The sequence below is a fragment of the Chiloscyllium punctatum genome, chromosome 2 (genome assembly GCF_047496795.1).
Source record: "Chiloscyllium punctatum isolate Juve2018m chromosome 2, sChiPun1.3, whole genome shotgun sequence".
NCBI classification, from domain to species: Eukaryota; Metazoa; Chordata; class Chondrichthyes; order Orectolobiformes; family Hemiscylliidae; genus Chiloscyllium; species Chiloscyllium punctatum.
Window position 1 is genome coordinate 66,026,196 of NC_092740.1, and position 25,483 is coordinate 66,051,678.

Here is a 25,483-nt window from a genome sequence, read left to right on the forward strand (position 1 = left end):
TTTTGAATGTCCCCATTCAGGTTTCCTTCCTCACGACAGCATTAAATGGACCGAACCAAAGTCATTAAAGACATTCACTGTAACTATGATACATTGACACTCTCGATCTTTGCATTCTTTGACCAGGTGACCACAGTGGTTTATTTTATTGGGACTACCTTCTGTTTTGGTCATGTCTTAATTATCCAATTTTAGTTGTAAAACTTCAAGTAAAGGCATTTCTTTCAGCGAATGACTTCCTTTTGAGCCTTTTGCAACTTAGAAAGTTTTTTTTCCTAAGTTTGTTCTGATCTGATAAGTCGATAATAGTTGGAATTTCATCAAAATCACTATCAGTGAAAAAGCTCTAGATGTAATTATCTCTCTTTAAGTGAAGATATTCTAAAGTGGGAATACAATCTGTTTGCATTTTATAATTGGAATGCTTTAAGCTGGGTGTTTACAAACTGAATAGAACTCATCATTGGTCAATAAAGCAATTGAATTTGTATCGTAAATGCCAACCTGAATTGAGCAAGGATTCACCAAGAAATATATTGTATTTTGCAAGCATATCTTTTTAGATTAGTGTGCTGTGGTTGATATTGTTGGGTGGACTTTGAAAAAGCTTAAAGTGACAATGGTCAGAATAGAATCCAAAGTTTAGTTTGTTTAGCAAAGCTAGGCCTGAAAAAGTTCCAGAAGGATTTGGATGTAGGTTTGCTCACTGAGCTGGAAGGTTCATTTTCAGACGTTTTGTCACCATACTAGGTAACATCTTTAGTGAGTCTCCAGAAGAAATGTTTCTGAAGTTTCCTGCTTTCTGTTTATATGTTTGGGTTTCTTTAGGTTGGGGATGTCATTTCCTGTTCTTTTTCTCGGGGGGGGGGGGGGGGGGGTGGTGGGTGGTAAATGGGGTCCAGGTCAATGTGTTTGTTGAGAGTTCTGTTGGAATGCCATACTTGTAGGAATTCTCGTGCATGGCTCTGTTTGGATTGTCCTAGGATGGATGTGTTGTCCCAGTCGAAGTGGTATCCTTCCTTATCTGTAGTAAGGATACTAGTGAGAGAGGGTCATGTTGTTTTGTGGCTAGTTGATGTTCGTGTATCCTGGGATACACCATAGGAATGACATCATTAAAGGAAACCCAAACATAGGAAACACCAGCGTGCTTTGTCCGGACGCTCACTGAAGATATTACCTAGTATGGTGACGAAACGTCTGAAAATGAACCTTGCAGCTCAGTGAGCAAACCTACATCCAGAACCTCAACCTGAACTACAAATCTCTCAACCTTCCAGAAGAATTTGCTGAGGTTTAATGTTCTACTATATTAATTATACACTATCTTTTTTTCCAAACAGTTTCAACCTGAATGAAGACTGAAGCTGCTTTGTGTGCTGTCAATCACAAATTGTGAGAAGAATAATAGTCTGGAGCTGCACATGTTTAGGCGGGATCTGAATCTCAAGGGAAGCTCAAATTTATTCTGTTATTGACTTTGAATGAGATGTCCAAATGAGAAGAACATTTGAGACTTTAGTGTTCACTAACAAAGACAGCAAAAAAGCCTCATACGTTTGGCTGATCCAGAGTGCGGCACTTCTGTGAATGGTGGATTGTCAATTGCTATGTCTGCAGTGTTGCTGATGGCCCAGCTCTGAATTCATGCTGCTCAAGGATTCTTACGTTTATAGCTAATAGAATTGCACAGCTTTTGGTCCAAGATTTGAATAGAAATAGCAGAGTGGCCATGGCTGCTTTCATTAATAAATTGCTGTTGGTATTTCTAATTCTTCAGAACAATTGTATGTGCCATGAAAGTGCACTGTCTCTGTTAACAAGGTAGGTGTTAATATTTTTGCTAACGCAAGTAAGTAATTTTGCGCGAGCTTACTACTTAACAAACACATGCACACAATGAAACATTTAGAAATTTACTGTGCAAAATTGTCTCATTGTAAAAGTGTTGATATAGTGTCTTTAAAGTTCCAGTTTTCTCAAAAGCTATGTGTTATGTGGAAAAAGTGCATTGTAATTAGAAACTGTTCATTTAATAATTGTGTGAATCTGTTTCTTTTCTGACGAAGTACAGGAACATTTTACATCTTTGTTTCTCAGGTATAAGCAAAACCCATGGACATTGCCATCCAATTGTCCCCAGAACAGGCAGCCAGAGAAACCAAATTCTCTGAACTTTAAACTTGATGTTAGAATGCCTGGAGTAACACCTTTGATGGTAAGTTTCATCTAAATTATTTGCTTTGTCATTCTCTGGTATTCTTACTGCATTCCTTTTTGTGTATTAAAATCAATTATTTCACATATTGAAATGTAATTTCTTATCCAGAAATATACATATTTATTGAATTAGGGTATTTTTGTGAAATCACAAGTAAGTCTTGTTAAAATGTTGCGGCAGTAAAATTATTCAGTGTTTTTTTTTAAAAGTTTTATGTCCCTTCTCTGTTGGAATTCATACTGTGGATGTCATTGCATGTATTTTGTGGTTAACTTAGTTTCTAAGATAACTGTTAATTGAGCCAGCTAGGTTTTGTGGCAATGAACCAATAATCTCCATCTTGAGGGAAGCAAGAGTTGGCTTTTACATTCAGCAGAAGGAGTAATATACTGGAGAAATGTTGTTCAAACAAGATTCTCCATAACCATTAGCATTTATTTTGCATTTTCAGTGCCACTACTATAACATTATAATTACAGATTCTATTTTTTATTTTACAAATCTGTTCTGTTCTTGAATCTGCTGCTTAATTAGTTTTGCATTCCTTGATAGTGAGGAACTCTGGTAATGCCAATTTCATTTTGTACTAATACTTTGAGATCCTACAGTGATGTAACCAGAATGGCACAATTTAAAAGGAGTTGCTCTGCAGAAGGGATGACTCATTCTTGCAGATAATGCTCATTATTTCATGAAGCCCAGGGAAAATCTGAAAGGCTGCTTAAATTTGGGGAATTCTATTTGTATTTCATATTGAGTTGTTATAAATAGGTGATATGTGAAAAAGGCATGAATTTGACAATAGAAACTAAATGCAACTGGACTTTCTAAAAATGAAGGTAAAAACAATGACTGCAGATGCTGAAAATCAAATACTGGATTAGTGGTGCTGGAAGAGCACAGCAGTTCAGGCAGCATCCAACGAGCAGCGAAAATCAACGTTTCGGGCAATAGCCCTTCACTGCTCGCTGCTCGTTGGATGCTGCCTGAACTGCTGTGCTCTTCCAGCACCACTAATCCAGTATTTCTAAAAATGAAGCTAGGTTGCTTGAATTAAAAAAAAAACTGCCCTTTCCTTGTGTAATAGAAGATAGTTGAGGATAAGTTCCCAGCTTGAGTGCTATTCACTGATTTCTGCAGATTAGTGTGTGTACATGTGATGAGAAGCATACTTTAATCTTCTCTGTTGCTGCCTGTAGTTGAATATCCTGTCAATATTTATCGTACAAAATTATATGAAGATTAGGTGCTTAATTGAATGTTTGGGTATTGCTGGCAATCGATGTCATACTTCTGAAAATTGGGGGAATAAACATCATCATAAAATGGCAGCATAAGGTCACTGTACCTTCGGATATACACCGAGCATATTGAGAAACCTTGAGTGTGAGATTTCATAATGTTTGCCATTGTTGATACATTTAGTTCACGGCAGTTTGTTTTCCAAATGTGTTTTGGATTTAATGTTGTTTTTAGTAGTTATGGTTCAGGGAAGCTAGATTCTCCAGTGAAATCCAGTGCATCCAGATGACTCTTTAAAAATTAGAATTATGAAGAGTGTAATGTGCTTGAGCATCTGAATGGATGTTTCACAGGCCATCTAATAAGTGCACGAGTTGAGTGTGTGGTGCTGGAAAAGCACAGCAGGGCAGCATCTGAGGAGCAGGAGAATCAACATTTCAGGCAAAAGCTCTTCAACTAATAAGTGCAGAAATCCTGTAATAAATGATGATATGGAGATGCCGGTCTTGGACTTGGGTGTACAAAGTTAAAAATCACAACACCAAGTTATAGTTCAACAGGTTTAATTGGAAGCACTAGCTTTGAGTGCTACTCCCACTACCAGATGAAGGTGTGGCTCTCCGAAAGCTAGTGCTTCCAATTAAATCTGTTGGACTATAACCTGGTGTTGTGGTTTTTTAACTCTATAATAAATGTGGGCGGCACGGTGGCACAGTGGTTAGCACTGCTGCCTCACAGCGCCAGAGACCCGGGTTCAATTCCCGCCTCAGGCGACTGACTGTGTGGAGTTTGCACATTCTCCCTGTGTCTGCGTGGGTTTCCTCCGGGTGCTCCGGTTTCTTCCCACAGTCCAAAGATGTGCAGGTCAGGTGAATTAGCCATGCTAAATTGCCCGTAGTGTTAGGTAAGGGGTAGATGTAGGGGTATGGGTGGGTTGCGCTTCGGCGGGGCGGTGTGGACTTGTTGGGCCGAAGGGCCTGTTTCCACACTGTAAGTAATCTAATCTAATTTAATCTAATCTAATCTAAATGATTTAGTAAATATTATGCATTCCAAGTCTTTTGAAATAATCAAGACTTTTTTTTTTAACAAAGACATTAAACTATTAGGTGATGATAGTCCACTTGTATTTATAGAAGATCTATGTTGAGATTCTCCAGATGCTTATAAAGCTTAAAGCTTTTGGAATATTTAGAAGAGTAAATTGAATCAGAAACTGACAGCAGTAGAAAGCAGGTATTTTTAATGGTAAACATTGGTGCTTAGTCATAGAGCTACTAATTGAGTTCTGTAAAGATCTACTCTAATTTACCACAATGTTTATATCGTTCATAGGTTGGGCTGGGATGTGGGGTGGTGGTAGCCTAGTGGTATTGTCACCAGATTAGTAATCCAGAGATCCAAGTAATGTTCTAGGCAAAAAACCCAAAGAACTGGTGCTGGAAGTCAGAAACAAAATCTGAAGTCACTAGAAAAACTCAGCAGGTCTGGCAACATCTGTGCAGAGAAAGCAGTCTAGTGACCCTTCTTCAAACTAATTACATCTTGGAAAAGTTGACATGTATACTTGAGCAGGAGTGGGGGAGGAGGATGGAATAAATGATAGGTGGAAATGAAACCCAGAGAAAGAGTGAGAACAGTGGTTGAGCAGAGAAAGGCGCGAGTAAAGGTCAGCCTTTTCGAACAAAAAGCTGCTAATGGGAACCATGAGGGCCTGAGAATGGGTTGTTTGTGGTAGCAGCTCATGTGGTGATAGGTAGACAAGCAGGAGGCTGGAAGAACACAGAAAGCCAGGCAGCATCAGGAAGTGGAGAAGTCCTGGGTTCCTATTCGAATTCAGTAACAACAGAATTAAAGATTTAATGAAGAACAAAACCTGTTGTTGAATGGTGTAAAACTGCTTCATTAGTTTCCTTTTTAAGCCCATGTGTAACTCCAGATCCACAGCCATGTAGTTGCGTCTTAACTTCCCTCTGAAATGGCCTATCAAACCACTCTGTTTTATAAATTGCGACTAAGTTTAAAGAAAGGAATTGAACCAGATAGACAACCTGACAGTGACTAAGACATTGGAAACAGCAACAGCAAACACAGTCCTGTCAACTCATCATGGTGGCTCAGAGGTTAGCACTGCTGCCTCACAGCACCAGGGACTGAGGTTCTCTGCTAGCCTCGAGTCAATGTCTGTGGAGTTTGCACATTCTCCCCGTGTCTGTGTGGGTTTCCTCTGGCTGCTCCAGTTCCCTCCACTAGTCCAACAATGTGCAGGTTAGGTGAATTGGCCATGCTGAATTGCCCACAGTGCTCAGGGATGTGCAGGTTGGGATTAAATGTTGAGTAATAGGGTAGGGGAATGGGTTTGGGTGGGATACTGTTCAGAGGGTCAATGTGGACTTGGGTCGAAGGGCCAGTTTCCACAATGTAGGTATTCTAATCTGTGGTTCTTTCTAATATCTAGGGGCTACTGTTAAAATTGGGAGGGCTGTCTCACAGACTGCAAAAGCAACAGTGTGACATAATCACTGACAAAATCATACCTTATAAATAATGTCTCAAGCAATGCCATCATAATTCCTGAATATGTCATATTTCACAAAACCAGGTGACACTACAGTGCTCAGGAACCCATGAAGTGTCACGAACAGGTCAAAGGTGTGCAAAGAAATCTCCAGCTGATTACCATGCAGCTTCTCAACACCTGACGAATCAGTACTCTGCCTGCCGTGTTGAAAACCACTTCGCAAAAGCATCACTAATAGAAAGGGTGCAGAATGTAGCCAGAGTGCGAGACTTCAGTGTTCATCACCAAGAGTAACACAGCAGCATTACCACTGATCCAAGTCATTGAGTTCTAAAGGACATAGCTGCTAGAAAGAGGGAAAAACATATTTGACCACATCCTCACCAATTTGTCTGCCGCAGATGCATCTGTCCATGACTGTATTGGCAAGAGTGACCACTGCACAGAGCTTGTGGAGACAAAATCCCAACTTTATCTTAAGCATATTTTCCATCGTGTTGTGCAGACTAAATGGATTAGATTCAGCAATTCCCAGCATCTGTGAAGTGCTGGGAGTCATCTGAATTCAGTTCCAATACAACTGATAACCTTTAGGCATGGCATAATTCTCCACTCAACCATGACCATCAAAGCAGGATCAGCCTTGGTTCAAAGAAGAGTGTAAGAGGGCATGCCTGAAATGTGTCAACCTGGTGAAGATGCAAGACTATTTGAATGACAAACCACATAAGCAGCAAGTGATAGACAGAACCAAGGAATTCCACAAACAGCGAATAATAATTAAACTTTGACCTCTGGATGCAGCAGTATTGCAATGGTGATGGATAATTAAACTCACTCAAGGAGGAGGCTCCGTAAATATCCTCAAGCTTAATCATGGGGAAGCCCAGCACACCAGTGCAAAAGATAGTTAAAAAATGCAGAATGGGTGATGACCTCCTACAGAGGTCCCCAGCATCACTGGCGGTCTTCAACGTGTTTGGTACAATGTGATTTTAAGAAATGGCTGGAATTATTGAATATGGTCAAGGCTCTGAGCCCTGAAAATCTTACAGTTGTGCTGAAAATGTGCTCTAAAACTTGCTTATTCCCAAGCTGAGGTGTTCTGGTAGACCTACAGTACTGGTACAGTTATGTAGGAGAAAGTGAGGACTCCAGATCCAGCAACATATTTTTAAGCTCTGGTACAGTTATATATCCAATCAGGTGAAAAGATTCCCAGTTATGTCCTGGCCACCTCCCACCCAATCAATCTACTCTCAATCATTAGTGAAGTGGTGGAAGGTGTCAGCTAAAATGCTTCGCAATAATCTGCACATTGAAGCTCTGAGTTCTGCCAAATGTTTGGAGGCACTGGATGCTGCAAAGGCTATAGGCCCTGACACAATTCAAGCAATTGTACTGATGACCTGACCTCCAGCAGTCGTCTCATTCCTAGCAAAACTGGAATCAGTAGGTACTGGAGCAAACTCTCCATTGACAGGAGTCATACCTGGCACACAGGAAGATGGTTGTGGTTGTTGAAGGTCAGTCATCTCAGCACGAGGACATTTCTGCAGGATTTCCTCAGACGTGTCCTTGGCCCATCCATCTTCAGCTGCTTCATAAGCGATCTTCTATCTGTCATAAGGTCAGATGTAGGGAAGGTCACCGATGATTGCACAATATTATGAAACTTGAAAAGGTGGAGAAAACGTATACAAGGATGTTGCCGGGGTTGGAGGGTTTGAGCTATAGTGAGAGACTGAATAGGCTGAATATAAAAGGTTTAGAGGGATATGAGCAAAATGCTGACAAACTAAGCAGCTGAAAATTTTGGACCTAGGACACTAGCCTGAAGAACACATGTAGCGATGTCCTGGAGCTCAGATGACTGACTTCAAGTAACCAACTTCATTTGTGCTAGGTCTGAGTCCAACCAGCAGACAGTTCTCAATGTAGGGCTCATTGATGCCACACTGGGTCAAATATGGCCTTGATATCAAGGATTAGATTAATTTAAGGTGTCTGGTTGGCTTGGGCCAACTAGACAGAAGGGCCTGTTCCTGTGCTGTACAACTTGATGACTCTTAAGTGATTTCACTGGCTGGGTCTGCAATTCTTATACACCTCCTAAATATACATAAGAAGATGGTGGTGAATTCTGAAACATCAACATTGAAGTAACAGTGCTTTATTTCTAAGACAGGATGGTGTGGGTCTTAGAGGAAAACTTGCAGGTGATGGTTTTTCTTTATATTCCTGCCCTTGTCCTCTTTCATGGTCATGGTTATGTAAAGTACTTTCCAAGGAGCCTTGGTAGATTTTTGTAGTACATCTTATCATGGTGTGCATTGCTTACACTGAGTATTGATAGTGGAGGAGTGAATGTTTATTGTGAATGTGATGTCAATCAAATGGACCGTTTTGTCTGGATGGTGTCAAGCTTTTTCAGTGTTGCTGGAGCTGCACACATCCAGAAAAGGGGAATATTCCAACACACTGACTTGTGCCTGGTAGATGGAAGATCGTCTTTGGGGGGTCATGAGGTAAGTTGCTAGCTGTGGTATTCCTAGCTTCTGGTTTATTCTTGAAGCTAAAGTATGTATATAGCTGGTTTGGATGGTATTAGCTATGAGGAGAGATTTGGAAAAACTTTGTTCCTTTGCCCTGGAGAAGTTGGTTGGGAGAGCAGCCACCTTAAACTGCTGCACTTCTTACTGTCGCGATATCTACATTGCTATTAGGAAAGGAGTTCCAGGATTTTGCCCCAGTAACATTGAATGAACAGGGATATACTTTCACGTCAGGTGGTTTGGAGGGGACCATGGTACAGGTTTCAGGTTTGGAAGGTACTGTTGAAGAAGCTTAGGTGAGTTACTACATGCATCTTGGAGATGGTACACACTATTGTCAATATGCATCGGTGCTAAAGAACGTGCATTTTCAAGGTGATTGCTGTGATGCCAATTCTGTGGATTGTTGTCCAGGATGGTGTCAAGCTTCTTGATTCTTCTGACTGATGAGACATTACAAACGTGAGACAAATATTTATAGTTTATGCTCACTGGTAATTGATCCCTCTGTTAGGGAAAAAGTCCATTCCTACCCAGTCTTTGCATCTCATAAGTTTGCAGCTCTGAATCAAGTCCCCACTCCGCCTTCTCTGTTGCAAGAAAAATAACCCTAACCAATTCAGCCTTTTTTTTCAGAACTGCAACGCTCCAGCAGTTTTCAGTTATAGAATTGCATCTATATGGCAGATTTTGTAAGTACAAGCTGGTTGCAAACAGCCACAGGTACATGCTGTTTGATATCATCCATCAATCTTTGGATATATGGCCATCAAACATGATATCACACCTGCACTAAATTTGATATACCACTATTACCCATTTGTGACATAGGCAGAACATAGTGTTGCCTTGATGGCAGCATCCTGTTTGTGGTAAATACCACTCTTATCACTAAGTGGAAGCATGAAACAGCTACCTTAATCTGTTTCTCAAACTTTTGAGACACTTTGTTCATCTTGGGTAGTCGGAGGTAGACCGGGCAAATTGTCCTGATAAGTGTGGAGTTTATTGTAAGGAGGAAGCAGTGATTTAATGTCTATGTGTGATTGCAATTCTATCAAAGGGATTTTCAATTCATTGTTTGTTTTCAATATTTATATTTGTATTTAATTTCATTTTTTGTGTCGTCATCATAGTGCACTAATAAATAAAGTGGAAACACTTAGCTAAAGAGTTACAACACTGAAAGCCACTATTTATTCAAGCAGGATGACTGCAATCTCACACTGGGGTAAGGTAGAGGGAGATTTCCTTCCTTGTAATAAAACTGCACTAGATTATTTCCTTGTACCTCTTTGGTGATCCTCTGCTGACAAAATGGTTGCAATCGGATTGTATCACCTGAAGCTATAAATCCCAGCTAGTTGAGCTTAAGGGACTGGAAATACATTTATATTTGGAGCTTCTTGGCTAGCGTGTGTCTATCTGAGGCCATAATTCTGTTGTCAGCATCACATTTACTGTCAATAATTTTGTGATTCAACATCACGCACCTATCCATTGCAAATCGTCAAAATCCATCTATGCTGATTTGACACAGATGCACCCAGGTCAGATGAATCCAGGGGAAAGTAACTGATGTCTGTGCTTCGGAAACTTCTCAACTGCTGAGTGTGAAGCTCTGCTGGGATGACATTATTAATAGGTGTTTTTCTTCTCAAGTTTTGATTTACTTGCAGGCTAAGAAGTATAAATGCAGCTTTGGTAGTTCTTTACATGGATGTGGGCCAATGCAACAGTGACCACACCTTGCTGATAATCTATTGGTAGATCTGATCTGCATTAAAGTAGTCAGTTGGCTCAGTTTGGATGGTTGGTTTGCGATCCAAAGTGGCACCAGCAGTATGGGTTCTATTTCCTCCATGAAGTACTCTCCTTTTCAAACTCTGCTCACCTGAGGTTTGGTGAGCCTCTGGTTAAACCACAAGTTGCTTCTCTCTAATGAGAGCACAGCCCTGCAGTCCTGTTTAAATATAGTGATTATCTACAATGGTAGTTGGGTTTTCAAAATTCATTGTTTTGAACCATGTGTTAGCTGTCACAGCACATAGGTGCACTAACTTAAAATGTTCTTATAATTTTAAAAAAACTCAACTTCAGATATTAATTCCATTTTCAAAGCAGTTAATCTATTTAATTTGAAACAGAATTTGTTTCAATCAGGTTATAAAAATGGTTGAATTTTAAATTGTGTCATTAAAGAGTTCTAAAGAAACTTTTTTTTTTGGCTTTTTACAGTCGGATAGCTACTTTTGCACGTTTGTTCCAGTGCCATCTGGTCAGAAGTCCTATATAGGTGAGTGTTCATGACAAGCAATGATGAAGCATCTTCATTTTTGTTTAGAATATGTTCTCCTGTAGTATTTTCTTATTGAAAAATATGCAAATTCCGATGTCTTTGGAATCTTTCATCAAGACAAGGTCATGTGGTGTATAAAATTTGACATTTGGTAGGTTGGTCCAAATGTTTGTTATGTAGACAGTGTAAATATAGGATGTTCCATTATTAGCCAATTACATTTGGGTTGCTGGGTTTTGTTTTAAATGCAAAAAAAATGTTCTGATGAATTAACCAATGTTCAAAGAGAAGAAAAGTACAATAAATAAGGCCTTCAACTGTGTGTGTGTGTGTGTGTGTGTGTGTGTGTGTTTTCAAAATGTTCTTTATTTGACTAATAGGTAACAGTTTGAACATACCAAGTTCTGTTTTAAAAATAACTTCAAAAATAAATCAATGTCTAGACAAACAAGGCTTGACAAATGTCCCAAGTTTTCTTGGTAATTTTCATCAAATCGTTATAAATGATCTGGATGTGGGCGTAGAATGATGTGTTCGTATATTTGCGGATAACACTAAGGTAGGCAGAATTGAGGATAGTGCCAAAGCATATTATGGGTTACAGAGGGACATAGATAAGATGCAGAGGTAGGCTGAGAAGTGCAAATGGAGTTTAATACTGCCAAGTGTGAGGTTGTTCATTTCAGAAATCATAACAGGAATGCAGAGTATTGGGCTAATGGTAAAATTCTTGGCAGTGTAGATGAACAGCGATCTGTGTCCAGGTGCATAAATCCTGGAAAGTTGCCACCCAGGTTGAAAGGATTGTTAAGAAGGCATATGGTGTGTTGGCGTTTATTGGTAGGGGGATTGAGTTTCTGAGTCACAAGGTCATGCTCCATCTGTACACCTGGAGTATTGCATGCAGTTCTGGTCACCGCATTATAGGAAGGATGTGGAAGCTTTGGAAAGGGATTAGAGGAGATTTATAGGATGTTTCCTGGTATGGAAGGGAGGTCTTACAAGGAAAGGCTGAGGGAACTGAGGCTGTTTTCATTGGAGAGAAGGTGGATGAGAGGTGACTTAATTGAGACGTATAAGGTAATCGGAGGATTAGATAGGGTGGACAGTGAGAGCTTATTTTCCTCTGATGGTGAAGGCTAACTTGAGAGGTCATAGCTTTAAATTGAGGGGTGATCGATTTAGGACAGATATCAGGGGTAGTTGCATCACTCAGTAGTAGGGGCATGGAATAGCCTGCCTGCCCAACATTTAAGGACATTTAAATGGGCATTGGATATAAATAGGCATAATAATGGAACAGTGTAGGTCAAATGGGCGTCATTATTTTCACAGGTTGGCGCAACATTGAGGGCCAAAGGGCCTGTACTGCGCTTGTTATGATCTATGTTCTATCGAGAGAAATTATTCAGTTGAGATTATACCCTTGTCCACATTTTCTTGCGTATTTAACCTGTATTTTTGGAAGTTTAATTGGAATGTATATAAGATCAGAGAAACTGTCACTTGTACTATTTTTAAAAGGTTCCTTGGGTACTCTGAATACTATATTATAGACAATGCAGACAATCTGACAATACTGCCCTAGATTTGCAATTGCATTAAAAGATGATCAAATATAGGAGCAGGAATAGGGTATTCAAGCCTTTTTGAACCTCCTTCCATTGTGATAATTTGACTGTTGACCTTAATGTACTTTTCCCCCCACTACTTGGTGCCATTAGTAGTTATTAATTTGCAGACCTCTGTCTTGAGCATACTAAAGGCTCTGAACCCTCCAAGCTAGAAAATTCTAAAGATCCGCAACCTTCTGAGTGAATAAATTTTTCCTCATCTCAGTCCGAAGTAGCATGCCTCTTATTTTGAGGTTATGTAACATTCCTTTTGAGCTCTTCAAGAACTTAGGAAATTCTAATTAGATTGTGTAAACTTCTAAATTAAGACCATAAGGTGCCAGAGCAAAGGTTGGGCCTTACAGCTCATTGAGTCTGCTCTGCCATTCAATCAACTCTTAGGTTTCTCAACCCCATTTTCCCACTTTCTTTCTATAGCCTTTGATCTCCTTGGCAATCAAGAACATATTTATCTCTGTTTTAAGTATACTCAATAACCTGGCCTCCACAGTGTTCTGTGAATCTCTCAGATTCACCACACTCTGTAGCTGAAGAAGTTTCTCCTTATCTTCATTCTAAAAAGTCTTCCCTGCAGTCTAAGGCTGTGCCCTCGGGTCCTCGTCTCCTGCCAATCTTCCCAATATCCATTCTTTCTAGTATTGTATAAGCTTCAATCAGATTCCTCGCATCCTTCTAAACTCCATCGTGTATAGTCCCACAGTCCTCAAACTTTCCTCACCTATTAAAGCTTTCATTCCTGGGATCATTCTCATGAACCTCCTCTGGACCCACTCCAGGGCCATGGCATCTTTCCTGAGGTATGGGTCCCAAACTTGCTCACAGTACTCTAAATGTGTCTGACCAGAACCTTTTAAACCCTCAGAAGTACATCCCTGGTTTTATAATATAATCCTCTTAAGATGAATGACAGCATTGTATTTGCCTTCCTAACTACTGACTCAACCTACAGGTTTACCTTAAGAGAAACCTGGACTAGGACTCGCAAGTTCCCTTTGCACTTCAGACTTCTGAATTTGAGACTGATCACCTCCCCACCCTGCTGCCAAGAGATTGTGGAAAAACTGTAGCTGAACAGGCTGCCTTCAGAGATGAGATTGTCCGGGCACAGCCTATGTATTCTCCTATCTACAAATCAAAGACATTGCAAATAAGCTAAAGAATAAAAGGTGTGTTTATGAAATGTGTCAGGTAGAAAATATAATTGAGAACCAGGAGGGAATCGCAGCGTTCAGAAGGGAGGGGTAAAACAAATACAAGAAGCAAAGAGGGGTTCTAAAAAAAAATTGGCAGCTAACATACAGGGCTTATAGAAGACTTTCTAATTTCCCATCAACCATAAAAGGGCTTTAACAAGAGGAGTAGGACTGATTTTGAAACCAAAGAGCAGAATTATGCAAAGAAGCATGAGGCACGGCTAAGGTGTTAAATGAATACTTTGCATCTATCTTCACTATGAAGTAGATGCTGCCAAGGTTGTCATGACAACAGAGGAAACTCAATAACTAGAAAAATGTAAAAGCAATGTGGAGGTATAGAATATGCTGATTGTATTTAAAGTTGAAAAGCCTCTGAGATTAGATGAGTCATTAGTGATGCATATGATATTCCATACTTTGTTAGTGGAGGCATAGAGTACAAGAGCAGGCAGCTGGTGTACCATGTACGGTTCTGGACACCACACTATAGGAAGTTGTAATTGCGCTGGGGAGATCTCAGGAATTTGATGAACGTAGTTCCAGGGAACCAACAGCCACATTATAAAAAGTGTTTTGTAAAAGAAGCAAATGCAGTACAAGACAGCTTTTTCATGTAGTTAGCATCTGGAATGTACTGCTTAAAATTGTGGTGGAGGCAAGTTCATTTGAGGCATTCAAAAAGGACATTGGATAATTGTTTCTGTTTAAATAATGTACAGCTTATGGTGAAAAGGTAGTAAGATAAAATGCATAGTGAGTTAGTGCAGATGCAATGGGCTGAATGGCGTTTTTTCTGCACCATAATGATTCTGTGAACATGCCATTTCCCTCCCAAATTTCCAATCACTCTCAATTTAAGAAATAGTCTTACCAATGTAGGTAACCTCATGCTTAACCTCTTTATATTTCATCTGTGATATTATCACCCATTCACTCCCCCTGTCCAAATTCCTTTGAAGCATCTTTGCATTGTCATTAGTTTATGTTTTGAACTGGTGTTCTGTCGTTTGCAAAACTGAAATATTACAATTAGCCCCCAAAGTCATTAATATAGAATGTGAACAGCTTGGGCCCAAGTACTGATGCTTGTGCTCCCCCACAAGTCTCAGCCTGTCAACCATGAGAATAGTCAATTTTTTTTCCTACACTTCACTTTCTTTACTTTAACCAATCCTCAATCCATGCAAGTGTATTGTCCCTATTTCATATGCTCGAACTTTGTTTACTAACCTTTTGAGAAGAACCATATTGAAAGCTTTCTGAAAATCCAAAATACACAATATCTATTTAATCTTACCTGCTCCAATAACATCTCAAAAATCTGCCAACAGGTTTGTCAAATGTGAGGTCCCTTTCATAAATCCATATTAATTCTGCCTAATCACACCATTATTTTCTAGGTGTTCAATTTCTCATCCTATACAGTTCCACTGCTTTTCCTACTACTAAGATCAGTCTGACAGGTCTACAATTCCCATTTTCTCTTTCCCTTCTTAAGTAGCCTGGCTGCATTTGCAACCTTCCAGATGCCATAGAATTTTCAACTGTGTTCAGTATTTGTGTAGCCACCTCTTTAATAGAATCAAAGACGCTTGTTGAATCTGCACCAACCTTCCAAACAGCATCCCACTAAGACACAGCTCCCCACCCGAAAGCCCTTAATCCCTTATTTACCATAATTAATCCACCTAACCTGCATGAACCCTGGACACTGAGGCAATTTAGCATAGTCAATCCACCTCATCTGCTTTGGAGATGCTTGTTGGACTGGGGTGTACAAAGTTTAAAAATCTCTCAACTCCAGATTATAGTCCAACAAGTTTAAATGGAAACACACTAGCTTTTGAAGAACCGCACCTTCAGGTGGATGAAGGAGCGGTGCTCTGAAAGCTAATGTGCTTCCAATTAAACCTGTTGGACTATAACCTGGTGTTGTGATTTTTAACTTTTTACACCTAATCTGCACACCTTTTGGATTGTGGGAGGAAATCAGCGCGTCCTTCAGAAACCCAAACAGACATGGGGGAGAATGTGTTAATTCCTTGCAGATAGTCACCAAGGCTGGAATCGAACCCAGGTCTCTGGCACTGAGGCAACAGTATTAACCACTGAGCCACCATGCCACTCAAACTCTGGGATCTAATTAGCAAATCCAACAAGTTTTTAACAAAACTAATGAGTAGACAATGTTGTTTAAGCAAAGCAAGTTTATGCAAATCAAACCATGATGTGATATAAATTGATCACCAAATATTAAAGTTTCCAGATTCCATATCTCTTTGTGAATCTACTAGCTAATTTGTGTATTATTGCACTAAGTTGTTAACAAGTTATTAATTTACTAGGAAGATTTCACCCTTTGTTTTAAAATTCTGAGAGCTTGATCATAAAATTTGTTGTCACATTCAGTTTTATTTTACATTATTTTCTCTTTTTAAATCCAAACATTTATCAACACTGTTATTGAATCAATTTCTGCTAGGTTTTTGAGAGTACTTAGGGTTGATCTCCCTGCATCTTTTAGTTCCATTGATGGTTCATTCGTCTTCCAATTATTACCTATCACTGAAGGTGTTGCTATAAACCAAAGCTTCTTGGGCATTAAGAGCATGAGCCCTTATTGTGGCATTCCAAGACCTTTAAAATACCTCAATCGTGCAATATTTTTAAAATGACTAACTCATTCAGTTACCTTTTAACTGTCGTAAATTACTAAGTTTATAGTTATAATTTTGATTGTCGTGTTATATCAAGGGAAAAAATCTAGTAACGTTGCTGGATCATCGAAAACTGGCAATGTACACATTATTTCTATAAATTATACAGAAAGATGGAAATTATTAATTAACTTTGGAAAACTGTCAATTGGACTGTTACTATGATTGAGATATAATGGATGGTAGTTATGAATGTCCTTTTCCTGCTGATTATTTACATATTTAAAACAGACAGAATTGCCCAACCTTGCACTTGCTATATCTCAATTGTTTTTAATTTGGCTGAAAGCTTCCAGCTTGGATATTAACTCCTGTAAATCACTAGGACTGAACTAATTAACATTTCAGTTTTATAACTGCTGTTGCATCATATGCAAAGCCTTGACACATTTTATTTTTTGTTGGTTTTCTGTCTGTGGCTATATTCTGTATTCTGCTCCATTGAGCAGCCTGTTTATTTACTTTGCAATAAACACAGTAAGTTCTTCACTTTCTACAATCCGCATAGAGTAATGTACAATATCTGCAGTCCATTGACAACGAATTTGTTCATTAAAGCAACTGAAAGATGTCAAAGTAGCATCCTGTTAACTGCATAAACCTCCTAACTTCTGCAGATCCAATGTGAAAGGAAATAATATTGTTTCATCAATCCTCCTGTTTTGCAGTGATCTTTTCGATTGACTTGAATTGATACACTGTTAAAGTGAACAGTTCACTCGTCAAGGTCATGTGATTTATATTTGAAGTTTTAATTTTACAAAATGCTAAATATAAATGGTGCTGTCAGTGCTGAAATTGCCTTCAAGCCATACCCTAGTGCTGGATGGTTGGTTTACCATGTTATACATTTGACCTTCTGAAATGTGTATATATTGCTCCCCTGTTATGCTGTCACTACAGTAATAGCTGAGAGGGAATCTAATGCTGTACAGAGGAAAAATTGACCATGAGAGAAAGTAAGTGAAGCAATAAATTGAACTGTCTGAATCTTATCCTTGCTTTACTCACTCGACTGATTAGCAAATAAATGTTGCTCTTCATGGACAGATTCATGCGAAATAGTGAACACTTCCATTCGGTAAACAATGTAAGCAGCACATAATAAAATTCTTGTCCAAGAAATCTTCACTGTGTGTTTATTTTAAGAGGATTTTGCATTTGGATTGATATACCAAGGTTATTTGTACTTTATATTACTGATCCAAGATGGACTGTTACTACAAATTTTCTGATTAAAATCCAAATCACTGACAAATATATTACACACTTCTTCAAAGAAGGGTGTTAGGTTAAACCCAGCAACAACAGAAAAATCAACAGATAAGTTAATCATGATGGATAATGGCTTTTAAAAATGATCTAGGACCAATTAAGTATTTTGGAACAGACGTGTAGTAGATAAGAGTCAATATAGAGAAGTTAATAAAAATAGTCATAAAAAGGAAATCTTATTTTCGAAGATGCAGTGTCTAATTAAAGATGCTTCAAATAGGATGAAATAAACTTTTGACAAATTCATTTTGTAATAACATACACCAAATTCCCATATCAATAAGTGGCATTCTATTAGCTTTCCTAATTACTTGCTATATATACATACTAACAGTTTGATATTCCCAAATCCCTGTGTATTTCAGAACTATGCAATCTCTCACCATTTGAATAAATTTTTTAAATTTTTCCTGCCAAATGGGCAATTTCACTCTTACATAATTCTCCATTTGCCACATCTTTGCACACACTCTTAATGTATCTAAACTCCTTTTCAATCTCTATGCCCTCTTCACAACTTACTTTCCTACTGTTTTGTTGTGTCATCAGCAAATTTAATAACAAAACATTTTGTCCCTGCATTAATGTCATTTATAAAGAATATAAAAGATTGAAGCCTTTGGAACTGATCCTTGTGGCGCAACAGTGCTAATGTACACCCAATCAAAGTTTAGAACTTGTAGTCAGTAGAGGCAATCTTTAGGTCAAGAACTGCAGGCATTTTTGGAACCGTTGAATAGTTTTAAAGCTAGAAGTAGCAGATGCACAAATCCTACTTTGGACTCTGTTTTTTCTGGATTACCAATCTAAATTTGTTAGAGATCTATTAATAATCAGGCTTCACTAGTAGGGTATAGGATCTTCTCTGCGACTTATATGTGGGGCATTAACTGTGAAATATTCTGTAGTTCAGAAAACTACCAAAATGGGGAAGCTATCTTGTTCTGCCTTTATCTCTCAAAATGTTTTGCAAGTTATAAAGCATATGCCACCCTACACTCAACAAAATAATGTCAAGGTGCAGTTGTATACTTATGATTTAATTAGAAGTAAAATCCTCACTTGTACAAGTTGGAGCCCATCTCATGCAAGGTGGACAAAGATTGCTGTGGGGGTGCATTTGTGGCATTCTGTAGATCACTGCACATCAACTTCCGGTAGTGAGATTGTCACTTTTTCAAAAGGTGAATGCACAAATATGTGCTCAAAGTTATGAGCTAGCAATTACCTCAACAAGATGTCTTTACTCAGGCAAAGAGGATATTGGTCCAGAAATGAAGATTACGGACTGAGAGTATCTTGAGCAGATTGTAATGCAGAGTGTGGAGATATTAGTTTTCGGCGGGTTTAAAAGTAGACAAATCTCTGGGTCCAAATGAGTTGTGTCCCAGGGTGCTGTGGGAGATGAGTGAGGAAATTTCCAGGGCCCTGATTCCTTTCTGACCACAGGGCAAGTGCTAGAGACTGGAGAGCAGTTATGAAGTGTGATAAAGATTAAAAACACGGAATTGCAGACCAATGAGTCTCGCATCATTCTCACAATAGAAAAACCATTGGAGAAAATTCTGAAGCAGAGAACTCAACTCAGTTTAGAAAAGCAAAGTTTGATCAGGGTAATAGCATGACTTTGAGAAAGTGAGGACTGCAGATGCTGGAGTTCAGAGCTGAAAAATGTGTCGCTGGAAAAGCACAGCAATCAGGCAACCTCCAAGGAGCAGGAGAATCGACGTTTCGGACATAAACATACAGAGCCGTGAGGACTCCGTTTATACATTTGACTCATCGGATAAAGCTAAAAACTTTGTAGACACTTTAAAATAGACAGATTGGCCTGAAGAATGTGGTTAATGTTTGTCCTCTTTTCCTTCTTTCCCCATGTTTTCCCTTCCTTTTTTAAATTCCTTTCTTTCTCCCTAATGATTTGTTTTGGAAAGGGGGGAGAAACCTTGGAATAAATTGTTCCTTTTCTTTAATAACTGGATTTTCGGATGGGAAATTTTATGGATGTTCTTTGTTGTCTCGCTTTTTAAAAAGTTTGTTCTGTTTCTCTTTTCATCGCAAGTAGGGGTGACGTGAAGCCAGGGATGGGTGAAGTGCTCATCCTGATTTTGTCTTTTTTTTTCTGTTGATTTAAGGATCATCTCCTTGTTTTTTTTTCTGACCTAAGGCTGGGGCACAGTCTGGGTTTGAAGGAGGGGATGGGTAGGGTGAGTGCCCCCTTCAGGCAGGAGGAAGAGTCTTCCATGCAAGGTTTTATAGTTTTTTTTTTGTAGCTTTTTGGTATTAATAGTTGTTTATTGTTATGATAGAATAGTTTTTGTATACGTAATTCTTTGACTCTGAGTCTTTATTTACTTATGCTCGGTGCTTTCTAAGCAGAGTTCTCCCTCTGAGGGGTTCAAGGGTATCTAAAAGGGGATATGGCTAAGTGTCTTATTAAATGGTGCACCTGGAACATTAAAAGAAGTCATTTTCCTGTGAAAAGGAAAAAAGTGCTTCCTAGCCTTAAGAGGGAAAGGGTTGATATCACTTTGTTGCAGGAAACCCATTTTGATGATAGGGAGCACCTAAAATTACAACAGGGAGGTTATGACTGGGTATTCTTTTCATCCTTTGCTACTAAAAGTAAGGGAGTGATGGTACTTATTCAGAAAAATCTTCCGTTCACATTATTTGAGCAGGGACAGTTTGTGATACTTAAAGCCCTGATACATGGGGAGGAGTATGGCATTTTAAATGTCTACTGTCCTCTGGCACATCTTATCAAATTTTTGATTAGTACTTTCTCTAAGTTGATTGCTTTTGGAACACAGCACATTATTATGGGGTGGGGTGCGGGGAGATTTTAATTCTTTTGCATCCGTTAGTGGACAGGATGCCTTGTGGGCCCCCAACTTTTTCTTCCCAGGCCAAGTAGGTGGTTGACTTATGCGAGGAATTGGGGCTGGTGGATATTTGGAGATGTCTTCACCCTACCGGCAGGGACTTCATCTTTTTTCAAACCCACATAAATGTCGCACGAGGATTGACCTCTCTCTGGCTCCCTCGGCCCTTCTGGATTTGATTATGGGTTGTAGAATTGGCAATATAGCTATCTTTGATCAAGTGGCAGTATGTTTGGAGGTTAAGGTCAGGTGTGAAGGGCTAGGTTTGCGGCACTGGATTCCAAATTTGTGGAATACGTTTTGAAGGAGTTTCAGGAATTCTTGACTATCAACTCAGGCATGGCTAGTAGTCAGTCTATGCTATGGGAGACTGCTAAGGCCTTTGCTAGGGGATTAGCTATTTCCTATTCGGCTAGCTGGAAACGACAGGAGGAGGAAAAGTAGTGACTACATGAGACGTGGTTGAAAGTCACCGAGGCAGCACATTTTGCACGGCCTTCGGTGACTAAGCTATAGTGGATCACAGCCCTCAAGGCTGCCTTGAATTCAATACTGACACAAAAGCAAAGAAAGAACTTGCTTTTGCTAGACAAAGTGTATTCGAATATGGGGATAGGCCTGGGAAGTATTTAGCATACCTGACGAGGAAAAAGCGTGCTCCCCAATCCATCTCTGAAACCAGAGACAGTGTCAGGGTCCTTAAATATGATGCTAAAAAGATTAATGAGGCTTTTCAGAGCTTTTGCTCTGAATTGTATCGGTCTAAAGGTTGCGAGGACAGGAGGGCTGAAATGGAGACCTTTGTCCTCCGGGGTAACCTTGGAACAGGCGCCTCTCCTTAATGCCCCCTTGACAATTCAGGAAATACAGGAGGCAGCTAGGCAGAGTGGGAAAGCGCCTGACCCTGATGGTCTCTGGGGTGAGTTTCATAAGGAGTTTATAGGGATTCTATCAGAGCCTGTGTTGGAGATGTACAATCACTCCTATATGCATTTTTGAGAGAAGCTAATATTTCCTTCTTAAGAAAGGGAAAGTTGCTGAGGATTGTGCCTCATACAGGCCCATCTCTCTCGAATTCAGATTTCAAGATTCTGTCCAAGATCCTGGCGCTGAGGTTGGAAAAGGTGTTACCCTATATTGTTAGAGAGAACCAGACAGGCTTTACAAGGGGCCGTAGGTCCTCGAATAGTATTAGAAGGTTGTTAAATGTGGTCCAAGTTTGTCAGCAACGATCGATTCAGGACTTAGTGATTTCCTTAAATGCAGAGAAAGCATTTGTCCGGGTGGAATGACCGTATCTTTTTTATGTCTTAGATCATTTTGAGTTGGGTGGAGCCTTTGCGAGGTGGGTGGAGGTTTTATATCATCACCCTCTGGCCACGATCGCCACCAACTGGGTGAAGTCTGGGAATTTTAGGATTGGTAGGGGTAGTCAGCAAGGCTGCCCCCTCTCACCGTTGTTATTTACGTTGGTGATAGAGCCGCTGGCAGTGGCTATTCGTCAGAATATCCACATAACCGCTCTGGAAGTGCGATCGAGTGCACACAAGATTACACTGTACGCGGGTGATGGCCTTCCGTTTTTATTTAACCTTGTGACCTCCGTACCACATTTGATATAATGTATCAATGCATTTGGGGCTATTTCAGGATATAACTTTGCAAAATCGGAGGCTATGCCTTTGGGGAACCTTAAGGATATGCCAGAAGTTGAAGGTGGCCCTAAGTTCCCTTTTAAGTGGTCATGGGCAGGGATCTGATACCTAGGCATTTTCATTACCCCAAAGATTGATCTGTTATTTTGGACTAACTTTGCTCACTTGCTCAACAATATTAGATGAGATCTCCAGAGATGGGAGGCTCTTCCAATTTCATGGCTGGGCCGAATATCTCTCATTAAGATGAATGTTCTTCCTGGTTTGCTTTATCCCACGCGTATGCCCCCTATAATGTTTCCCAGGTCAACACTGCAGAAACTTATGGGATGGTTTGCTGCTTTTGTCTGGCATCAAGGGCAGCCCCTCATCAAACTTAGTAAATTGTAGTTGCCTCGAGGAGGGGAAAGAGTTGATTTCCCAGACATCAGGAGATATCAATTGAGTTCCCTGCTGTCCTTTGTCTGCGATTGGGTAGGTAACGATCCAGGCTCCATATGGCTGGATATTGAGGCCTCCCAGGCAATGTGCCCTCATATTAGCCTTTTGTTCATGGATAAGATGAGGACAGTTAGGGACCACTGCCGAAACCCCATCGTCATTAGAACAGTCAAGGTATGGAGGGCGATGTGTCAGAGTGAGGGTTGCTTATCCAAGACTTCGCCACTTAGGGTTCTGACCAGGGATGATGGACTCAGGGTTCAAAGTATGGGCAGTGAGAGGAGTTTCTAGTTTGGAAGACTTGTTTGAGGGGGAGGTTATGATGTCTTTTGAGCAACCGAGCTGCAAATACTGATTGCCCAGCAGAGATCTTTTCTGTTTTTTTTCAGGGTAGGGGTTTCATCCAGAAGAAGACTATTTTTCTCACTAAGCCCTATAAGCCCGATACAGAGGTTGTTGCTATGATCCACAAACACCCTTTTGGTTAGTGCCCTCTATCGCCTGCTGGGTAGCAGGATATTAACCAGTTATAAGAGGTCTTGGAGCAAGAGCTGGGAGTGGAGATCTCTTCTGAAACATGGGAGAACATATGGGAGAATGCTCGAAAGATCTCAGTCTGTAATAGGACATGTGCTACGCAGTTAAAAGTTCTACACAGGGCTCATCTGGCAAAGTTTAAAAAAGGGGCATCTTTAGTGTGCCCCAAATGTAAAATATGTGTAGGTACTCTTACCCATTGCTTCTGGACATGTGGCGGGAGAGATTGGGAGGGTATTGAAGACTGAAGTCAAAGTAGACCCAATATCTCTCCTCTTTTTGGTCTACCGAATTTACCATCTTTAGATGGGCATGGGAAGAAACTATTTAATATTCTTGCATACTGTACATAGAAGAATATTCTGATGAACTGGGTGTCTGAGAACCTGCTGGGGTGGCAGAAATTAATTATGGAGCACATTACCTTGGACTTTTTTTTACAAACTTGGTGCACCACACAACAGGAGAAAGTGAGGACTGCAGATGCTGGAGATCAGAGCTGAAAATGCGTTGCTGGAAAAGCGCACCAGGTCACGCAGCATCCAAGGAGCAGGAGAATCGACGTTTCAGGCATAAGTCCTTCTTCAGGAATGAGGAAAGTGTGTCCAGCAGGCTAAGATAAAAGGTAGGGAGGAGGGACTTGGGGGAGGGGCATTGGAAATGCGATAGGTGGAAGGAGGTCAAGGTGAGGGTGATAGGCCAGAGTGGGGTGGGGGCGGAGAGGTCAGGAAGAAGATTGCAGGTTAGGAAGGCGGTGCTGAGTTCGAGGGATTTGACGGAGACAAGGTGGGGGGAGGGGCAATGAGGAAACTGGAGAAATCTGAGTTCATCCCTTGTGGTTGGAGGTTTCCTTGGCGGAAGATGAGGTGCTCTTCCTCCAACCGACTTGCGGAATGTTTCAGAGAACACCTCTGGGACACCCGGACCAACCAACCCAACCACCCCGTGGCTCAACACTTCAACTCCCCCTCCCACTCCACCAAGGACATGCAGGTCCTTGGACTCATCCATCGCCAGACCATAGCAACACGACGATTGGAGGAAGAGCGCCTCATCTTCCGCATAGGAACCCTCCAACCACAAGGGATGAACTCAGATTTCTCCAGTTTCCTCATTCCCCCCCCCACCTTGTCTCAGTCAAATCCTTCGAACTCAGCACCGCCTTCCTAACCTGCAATCTTCTTACTGACCTCTCTGCCCCCACCTCATTCTGACCTATCACCCTCACATGGACTTCCTTCCACCTATCGCATTTCTAAAGCCCCCCCCCCCCCCCCCCCCCCAAGTCCCTCCTTTCTACCTTTTATCTTAGCCTGCTGGACACACTTTCCTCATTCCTGAAGAAGGGCTTATACCCGAAACGTTGATTCTCCTGTTCCTTGGATGCTGCCTGACCTGCACTTTTCCAGCAACACATTTTCAGCACCACACAACAGACCATTTTTATAAGGCATGGCAGCCCTACGTAAGTTATTTGGATATAGATTTGTCAGTTATCTTAACTCGGGCGTTTGTTTAACCAGGATGGTTAGGTTTGTCAAGTCCTGGGCCCTGGAGGGGGTCTCCTGAGTTAAGATGGGTATATATACAATGCTCCCGTTCCTTTGGGAGTTTTGCGCTGAGCATAGCTGTTCTGTATTTTGTGGGGTTTTTTTTTTGCTTTTCTTTTTTTTTGATCTCTTAGTTATTTACTTATTTATTAGTGTTGCTTTGCACAGTGTTAGTGTTTGTTTTATATTATAGGGTAGGTTAGTAGATAGTAGTTGTACTGTAATTTGTGTTTTGTCCTTTTATTATACTTATTTTGTTATTGATTGTATTTTTCAATAATTTTGTGTTTGTAAAGTTAAAAAAATTTGCTAATTAAATATATTTACAAAAGAAAAGTCGTATGAACAGGGTGAATAGAAAGCTGTTTCCCTTAGTTGAATGGTCAATAACAAGGCAACATAGTTTTTAGGTGAAAAGCAGGAGGTTTAGAAGAAAGTAGTAGGTGTCTGGAATTCGCTACCTGGAAATGTACTTGATGGGCTGAAGAGCCTCTTTTCTATGATTCCAAGACGTTGTCAAACCTATTGAGTTTCTCCAGCATTTTCTGTATGTTTCAGATTTCCAGCATCTGTGGTATTTTGATTTTTAATTAACTGAGCATATTTTAAAAATATTAATAAATTTGGTACCTACTTTTGACTTGCAGATCTGGATAGGTGAATTCTGCATTCACAACAACCCATTGTTTAATGGTACACAAATGGCAGTAAGCAGCCACAACAGAGACTGTTTGGTCTTAAGTACAGAACAACCT

At 40.2% G+C, this 25,483-nt stretch overlaps 1 protein-coding gene across 13 annotated transcripts in view; it reads left to right on the forward strand.

Moving 5' to 3' along the window:
- pam (peptidylglycine alpha-amidating monooxygenase) overlaps positions 1 to 25,483 on the forward strand; it is a 225,740-nt gene that overhangs the window by 90,748 nt on the left and 109,509 nt on the right. For all 13 annotated transcript variants that reach the window (XM_072583614.1, XM_072583604.1, XM_072583610.1 and 10 more), the window contains 3 exons: positions 1,344 to 1,824; positions 2,101 to 2,218; positions 10,778 to 10,835. In XM_072583614.1, coding sequence (XP_072439715.1) covers positions 1,733 to 1,824; positions 2,101 to 2,218; positions 10,778 to 10,835 — 268 coding nt within the window. In that variant the 5' untranslated portion in view covers positions 1,344 to 1,732. The remainder of the gene's footprint in view (positions 1 to 1,343; positions 1,825 to 2,100; positions 2,219 to 10,777; positions 10,836 to 25,483) is intronic.